This window comes from Sinocyclocheilus rhinocerous, unplaced genomic scaffold (assembly GCF_001515625.1).
Source record: "Sinocyclocheilus rhinocerous isolate Xijiao unplaced genomic scaffold, SAMN03320098_v1.1 scaffold1565, whole genome shotgun sequence".
In the NCBI taxonomy this organism is placed as follows: Eukaryota; Metazoa; Chordata; class Actinopteri; order Cypriniformes; family Cyprinidae; genus Sinocyclocheilus; species Sinocyclocheilus rhinocerous.
Genome location: NW_015655464.1, coordinates 62,165 through 70,964, shown reverse-complemented (window position 1 = coordinate 70,964; position 8,800 = coordinate 62,165). Strand labels below are relative to the sequence as shown.

Genomic DNA, 8,800 nt, shown 5'->3' with positions numbered 1-8,800 from the left:
CTTTCGGATAGCGCATCAAGAACCGGGTTGACCGGGTACTCGGTACCACCGGTACTTAAAAAATCCTGGTACCGTAACGTTTTCATTTTTTTAGTACCAACTTGGTACCGAAGTACCGGGTCTTTTGACAACACTAGTGTAGACTATTTATTATTTATATATAACATTTGAAATTCTTAGAGATGCATATTCTAAGATGAAGGCACACTTATGTTTTTGCATTAAGAACATTTACACACATATATATTGTAGTGGTGTGCACAAATAGTCGAATATTCAATATGTAATTATTATTCGAAAACTAAAAACACTTCAAATTGTACTGTTTTGCTTTGCTGGCTGTAAATGCATGGAATCCATGATAAATCCTAAGCATGCAAACTAAAAGTCAGTTATAAGTAAATGCACTGGGTCGCGCTGAGGAGCGTGTTAACAAAGCGATTGTATTTGATCACAGAATGTCGTTGTGTGCCTCGCAAAGTTTGGAATTACTTTGATCAAAATGAATCATTGAAACCGAGTTATCATAATATCACCACCACAATGAGAAATCACATGAAATCCAAACACCAGTCGACTGAAAGACAGCTGTCCATCACTGCATTCATGACTGCAGGTAAGCGCAGCTGTACCCAGAGTGAGCCGAGAAGAGAGCTTATCTGATGATCTTGAGACATATGCTTCCTTTAAGTGTCCTCGAGGGAGAGTGCTTTAAGAACAGAAAACACAAAGCGCTGTAAGAAACTTTGCTTAGCACACCGTTATCTTTGTCTCGTTATCACCTTTGTCTCTGGAACGTCTGTGTGGGCGCGTGTTCTTATTGTTATCGGACTGAAGAGCCAACTTTCATGTGGATATTATTGTTTTTCTCAACATTAACATGATGTGAGACAAAATAAACACGATAAACATAGGCCGACTCGAGTGTATGTAGGTTCTTTACTGTAATTGGCACTGTCTGCTTTATTTTTCCTGTTGCTCTGCAGCTTGCCTTGGTTTTTTGTTTTGTTTTTTGTTTTTTTAACATGTTTTCAACTAAAAGAAAACCTTGAGATATAACGTAACATTGTTGTAGAACATTGTTGTGTATAATGCCTAATAATAAGCTTGTTCAGAAATGGTGACAAAAACTTAAATGTCATATAAATAAACGAATATTTGAATATTAATTTTTTTATGAGCCCAAATATTCAAACACAATATTTTTGAAAAATGCCCATCCCTACTATATTGACTGATAAACAAATTTAAGTGCAGGAGGGGTTTATATTAATAAAAAATGTAAAGCACTCACAGAATCATTAACACACAAACTACCCCTAGGACTCTTTAAAGCATCAGAGTTTGCGGAAGTGTTTTCAGTTCAGATTGCGGTCATCTGAGTGAATTCCTTCTGTTTCCTCTTTCTTTGTGTCTTTTTTAGTCCTCTCTTTAGTAGAGGGGAAGTTCAGTCTACTGAGGAACAAACATATAGGTGTGTGTGTTTCTCCCTGTATATTTTGCACAGACCTCTGGTGAGCCATCAGTTGGTACGTTTACATGGACAATTTTTGCTTCCATCGGAATGAATTCATTCTGATTGACGAATCCGAACGTAGTGTTTACATGAACGCTAAATAAAGTGATCGGGTTGATATGCACGTTTATGTCACAAGCTTCTGATCGGATTTACTCTTTTGACATGCGCACACTACATGAATATACAGAGTTTCCCACTGTTGTCGCATACTGTTTTAACACTTAATATTTATCTACTTTGGGTCCTAATTAGGCGACAAGCAGCACATGAACTGTTGTGCTGTGCTGCTTACTTTATAAAGCAGTAAAAGTGCCCATTCCTGCACCCAAAACCAGTCGTCTGTTGATGAGAGTCTTAAACAAGGATTGGTGGGCCGTTGTCCTGCTCCACTTCACAGACGCTAAGTGAAAGGGGAGTTTTATAATGACGGGACACTCATTTATGACACTATTCACCAGGAAGAACAGCTCGTTCCGCGCGTCATACGTCATTACGCTATTTCTACGTCACTGCGCATGTGCAGTACTTTCCAGTTACGGTTTTCAATCTGATCAAGTGTTTACCATGTCCTCTCGCTCGGATTACAAAAGGAATAAACCACCCCTTACAATCCGATCGAAATCGAAATCGGATCTGGCCAATTCAATCTGATTGATGTGGTTACATGTGACTTTTTTTTATTCTGATTGTGTTTCTAGTCCTATTACGATCGGATTAGTAGGGTCCATGTAAACGCAGCTACTGTTGCTGCACAGTTCAATTTAATTGGAGGACAGTCTTAAATTGACCGATTTCGAGTGGGGACTAGGAGAACTGCACACTGAGTTTGAGTATTTGTTTGGAGGAACTGAGTATTGTTTTGTATTCTGTTGAGAACTGTAGTTGCCATGCAGATCTGAAAGATACTGCACTGTTTGCTGAAACAACAGGTGGCAATGAACAGAAAATAAACGGCTCATCAGAAGTTCTTGAGTTTGTTAAATTGACACCTTTTTGCTTGTATTATCATGTCAAGCATAAACCTGGTTTTACTCTGTCACACAAGGCCAGTGAAGAGAGATAGCAGAGGGACTGTATCAAAGTCAGCCCATGCCATAAACCACTGCAGCTCAACGTGGTTGATCTTGAACTATGATGTTTGCGGTGATTAATTCAGTACTTGAGACATGATGAGTACTCACTGAGTACTCAAATCTTTTTAAGAAATAAGTTAGGAAATTTCTTAAGATAAATTCCAAGGAGTTTGTAAGAATGTTCGTTAAGAACCTCTAAAATATTTTCTTAACAGCATCTTATTTTTTTCTTAAGAAAAAAATGACAGTCTTTATGTGATTGAATAAATTGTGTTTCTTACTGAAGACTCACTGATAAACTAAATCAAAAACATTTCAAGGATTGTATTTTTGCGCTGCCTATAAATGACCGTAATAATCATAATAAATGACCAGCTTTACGGGCACTCAGCTTCGCATTTTTAACGCACCGGGGTTTTGAACAGTTACTTTAAAGAGCCTGTCTCAAGATGCAGTGATCCGTTTCATTCAGTTGTGTGCCTTCTTTTTGCGCTACAGTAAACGCGTCTTGTGTATGACCGCGTTCATATTCACTGAATACTGCCAAAGATTGACGCTTTTATAGGCTAAACTTAACAAAGGGGCCCCATATCCCCTACTATGTATTATATGTAGCTAGTGTTGTTGTAGTGCTTAAACACAACAATTAATTTGAAATAACCCAAAAAATTCATTAAATCATTTTTACCATTTGAGATTTAAGTCAAGTCTGACTTATCCTAAATGCCGGGACACACCAAGCCGACTCCAAAGAACTAGCAGCGACGAAAGCCGACGGTGTTGTCGCCTCGCGTCGGCAGCGTCAGACCAAAAAGCTGTGCTCGAACACACCGCACAGACTACAGCCGACGGCAAACTAACACGTGCGTCGTGCTCATGCGTGAGAGGAATTAACTGTCTATATCAGCAGCTATCAATAGTTTATATTCGTCATTCAAAAGGAGAAACCGAAACAAAGATATATGAGATAAATGCAGATATACGAAACGTAAGCAAAGCAGCAGTTGCTTACCATTTTGAATATCAGTAACATTGATAACTTTAATCATTTTAAGCAGCTCATGTTGTTATGAAAACATTCGCGTATTAGAATGATTGGGAAAGATCACGTAACATTTAAACAGCCTTCTGTCTGTACCACCTTCATTTACTTGCTTGTTTTCATCACTTTCGCTTTAATTCTCAGGCACTGACTCATTCGCTAAACTGAACATCCAGTCAGAGCTCTCACTCGCACCGACGGCCCCGACGCCGATTCAACATGTTGAATCGGACAAACTGCCGCCGACGTGAGCCCGACGAGAGCCGATGAGTGGAACACACCAAACAAACTAGCCCGACCGTCGCTTGGTCCGATGTTGGCCAACGGCCGACCGTCGGCTTAAAGCCTTTACTTTAAGAAGATATTTACAATGATTTTTAAGAATTTTTTTTTTTTCCAAGAAATTTAATTGTTCTTAGGAGAAAGGAAAATTTGAAATCGCATCATATGACCCCTTTAACTTTTTTCTTATATTAGAAAATAAGAAGAAAATGGCAGTTAAGAAGAATTTAGTTCTTAAGAATGTTTTGTGAATCTGGCCCCAGTTTCTTATCTATTGCATTAAAGTGCTATATAATATAATTAGAGATGCACCGATTGGCCGGCCAGTGATCGGAATCGGCCGATTATTCGCATGACCGGCCCCGATTGGTGACCGGCCGATCAGTCTCACGTCTTGCCGATTCCGAGCCGATCCTTTTATTGCCAGCAGCGCCGGCAATGACATCACAGCCACACGCACACTCACAGTCGCGTATAAACATGTTGTTTCGCGTGAGAATGATTCTAATTTTAATTTAATTCAGTGTAAACGGCGACTGATAATGTATTTATGTCGTGCCAGATGAGGCTTGCACAGCCTGAGTGAGTGTGTGAGAGAGACAGCACACACAAAGTAACTCACAGAAATGTATAGATGCATACTGCAGTAGAAAAAAAAAGATATTTACAAAATATGATTTAGGTGAGCAACATTATACGGCCATGATGTTTCCCCCGAATATCAATATCAACACGATTGCAATGTGACACTGATTTTATACAATAGTATTTCAATAAACAAGAAGTTAAAATTAAGTGACTTTTACAAAATTTGACGAAAATAGTTCCGATCAAAGCCACAGCAGGACTGTTGTGTGTCTCCGAGCAACACACAGCACACAGCGGTGTTTCGTTATTGAATGAATCCTCGTTTTTGAACGAATCAAGTGAGTCAATGATTCAGTGGCCCATTCATAAGGACAGTCACTTGCCTCGTTTCTGAATGATTCAGCCGTTTGAATGAATCGGTTGAATGAATGATTAAATTACTCACTCATGAAAACGGACATTTGCCGCCACCTATTGGTGGTTTAGTCATATTTAAAAGTATCATTGCATTTTGTCAACATTTGTTTAAATGGAAAGATAGAGTTTGTTAATACTAATTTGAAATTTCATTTGAATGTTAACAACTCTACAGTTTCTTATTATTCTAACTGAATTAATTGAAACAAAGTAAGAATTTGATGTGAAAGATGACACATTTAATAAGGTTAGGGGGAAAAATCCCACTAATAAACATAGTGGGAAATGACATCTGTTTTGTGACATACAGCAACTCATTTTAAGTTAACTATTTCTTCCTCTTTCCAGTCACAGAGCACTCTATTTTGAGAGTTGTTTAAGTGGGAGAAAATCTGTAACTTAGTCCAGATTGGGGTAATTGTAATGTTTAATCATTTCTTTTATTATGTCAATAATTATTTTTGCATTGAAATTTGCATAGATTTTTGTTTGTATATGCTGTCAATTATAGTTCTTAGAAAGAAAATCGGAATCAGCAAAAATCGGTATCGGCAGATCACACTTCCAAAAAAAATCAGAAATCGGAATCGGCCAAGAAAATTGCAATCGGTGCATCTCTAAATATAATAAATAAACATGACATGACTGGACTTCACCGAGTTCCGAGCTGTAGAGCTCATGTAGTCATCCACATAGCTAAACTCAGATGCTCTTTTCTCACCACTGTCATTTTTTACATATTCATCTAAGCACCACTCAAAAGCTTCAGGTTCGGCTGCATGTCGTCTTCTATTGGATTTCATCCAGGAGGGCTGAATTACAGTCTTGCGCTACAGCACCACACTGGTCAAACCGTGTTATTGCAGGCGCTTACATTAGGTCATATGAGATCAAACGACTTCTTGACAACAAAAATATTTGTTTTAGCCCTGAAAATATTGTTTCAGCCCTAATATAAATTCATCATAGGAAATTTGTGCAAGTTAGTGTCTCAAGCTCTTGAGTTAATGGCACTATTGACTGTCCTCATGGTCTCTGAGAACATCCAGCTAGTTGGAATATCTTGGTTGGCAGTTGGTGGGGTGGGTTTTCATTCTCATGGTAGTGATCAGAGACTGCTGTGATCTGGTCCAAACTTTGATTTGTGAACACAAAACCACATACAGTCTCACAGATGTAATTTGTTATCTTTGCTTGTTTGTGTAGCTTGAGTACTTTCTGGAGACACTTAAAATATCATAATAAAGAAAGAACACACAGGGAAAACAGTGTGTGTAAGTTCAGTGTAAATCTTTTGATCACTGAAGCTGACAACTGCTCCTGGCATGCATGTGGTCCTGGTCATGTGTACTATGACCCTGAATAGACAAATACAGATGACACACATTCACAGGGTAAAATCACTTCACTAATCAAATTCAAAGTTGATCTGTTGCAATTATTTATTCAGTTTAATTTGCCACCAAATTGGGACATTGCAAGAACCTGAGAAATGCCAGAAGAAAACACTTTTCCAAACCACTCTTCCAGTAGGTTTGCCATCCATACTGTTGTCAAGCTGTTTAGAGTTGGTTGGTGAGCCGCAATCTTTAAGGTGCTGTCACGTTTAATGTTGTTTGGCAAATTGTCTGAACTTGAGACATTTCATTAGGAAATTTTGAAATCTGGAATCTGGTTGAAGGCAAAATATTTGTCTGTGTAGGTTTTGCATCGGATTCAAAATGGTCACACAAATTCACTGTGTTGATTGTCAGAAATCTGCCTGGTTTGAAAGCAACTTCTGTGTGAACAGTGCTGCAGACAATGCTACACTATTGACAATGGACATTTTTTGCTCACAATCTTTAGTAGATATTTAACTAATGTGTTAACACTTTTATAGAGTGAGCAGTTATTGTTAAGATATCTATGGATAGCTGTCCTTTCTCATTTCTTGACCTAATATTAAGTGATTTGCATCCCTTGCAACCTTAATAATCAACAATAATGTGTCTCTTTGTGGGATACTAAGAAATCAGGCTGATTTTCATGCTGATGCTCATCAGGAATTCAGCTAATCGGGCTGCTTCAACCTTGTGGTGCCCTGCACATCCTGCATTAACTAGTTCATCCATTCTAGCTAAGCTGGCAGGATTATCTGCAACACCGAGGCAGAAGGAGTGGCACAGTCATTGCTAACTAAAACCCAGCCATGTTTCATGTTTAAATAGTGCTGCTGAAGGAAAGAGGGTGTTATCCTCATGTTATAGTGGGGCCTGTTAAATGATCTTGTGGTTAATATTAGGCTCCATCCATCCAGAAAGCCATTAGTAATACATAAGGGTTTTGTTTGACTCCAGGTGACTTCTATTCATTCATAACCTTAACCTCTTTCTCTTGTGCACAGGGCTGGTTGAACATGGTAGGAACTGGTCAGCCATTGCTAATATGGTAGGCACTAAGAGTGAAGCTCAATGTAAGAACTTTTACTTCAACAACAAGAGACGATACAACCTAGACAATCTACTACGTCAACACAAGGTACAGGTACAGATCCAGCATTCATAGAATAAATCTGCTACATCCAAACAAAACGTACATTTTTTAGGAGGTCACTCCTATATCTAGATATCTAAATTATCGTACAAAAATTTGGGGTCAATAAGATTTTTGAAAGTAGTCTCTTTTGCTCACCCAGTCTTCATTTAATTAATCAACAATACAATAATTAAAAAACAGTAATATTATAAATTATATTACAATTTGAATGCTTTTCTTTTTCATTTCTTAAAATGTAATTTATTCATGTGATGTTAATTATTAATTTCTTTAAAAAAGTTCTTACTGACCTTAAAATTTTAAACAATAGTATATATCTAAATCTCTACTAGTTACCACTTTCCTACAAGTAACAGTGGCTTTGCTGTTTTTAAGCATGATATTTAAAAAGTGGCATAAAGGGTCCTGCAGGGAGACAAAAAGCTGAAAAATGTCTTCCAAATGCATGTGACTGTGGTGTAATCTATATTTGTGAACTGTTTATGTGTGTATCTTATGATTTTTGCACCTCTTATGTTGTTGTGTGCAGGGTTCCCGTCGGCTCCGTGGAAATCAAGACCCATCACAGAGCGATCCTGCGCCTGATGACGATGAGGAGAGTGATGGTATGATCTCTCTGTGATTTTAGGGTGCTTTCACACTAGCACTTTTGGTGCGCACCCGGGTTCAATTGACGTCAGAGTTCAATACGTTTGGATGATGTGAACGCTGTCTTCCGAATTCAGGTGCGAACTGTACCCAAGTCCGCTTAAAAGGGGCGGTCTGGCGTACGTTTCAAGTGAACTCCGGTACGGTTCTCTGCTGATGTGAATGCAATCGTACCAAATTGCAGAAGTGAAGTACCGAATTGCAGAAGTTCACTCAATTTCCTGACGAGCGTGACTGACACGCTGCAAGCAGAGAGCAATATATCTCATTTCTGTTCGCCTTCAGCGTTCTTTAGAGCATTTGCAGTACATTTGTAAGACAGACATAAGTGCCGTTATTTACTGAAGCTTTGGAAACAAAACCAACGGTTCAAAAACATTCAGTACATATCAGTGTTAATTTCGTCAACGAAGACGACGAAGAAAAATATTCGTTAACGAACATTTTTTCTGTGACTAAGACGAGACGTTGATGAGCTAAAACTATTATCTCATGATAAAAACTATGACGAAATGTATGCTGCGTCTTCGTTAACAAGACGAGACGGGACTATAATGTTATTTGAGGACTACCGGACATTCAAAATACATCCTATAGGCTACTGTCTTGTCCTTCAAAATGTGCGTCCCTTTCTTTGGATTGCAATTGGATAAGGGGCGTTTGCATATCTAGTCTCAGTATGGCAGCCGCAGT

At 38.4% G+C, this 8,800-nt stretch overlaps 1 protein-coding gene across 1 annotated transcript in view; it reads left to right on the top strand.

Moving 5' to 3' along the window:
• The window catches only part of LOC107718342 (nuclear receptor corepressor 1-like), a 128,275-nt gene that overhangs the window by 68,351 nt on the left and 51,124 nt on the right, over positions 1-8,800 (top strand). Inside the window, exons 19-20 of the mRNA XM_016525389.1 lie at positions 7,308-7,441; positions 7,989-8,064. Of these exons, the coding sequence (XP_016380875.1) occupies positions 7,308-7,441; positions 7,989-8,064 (210 nt within the window). The remainder of the gene's footprint in view (positions 1-7,307; positions 7,442-7,988; positions 8,065-8,800) is intronic.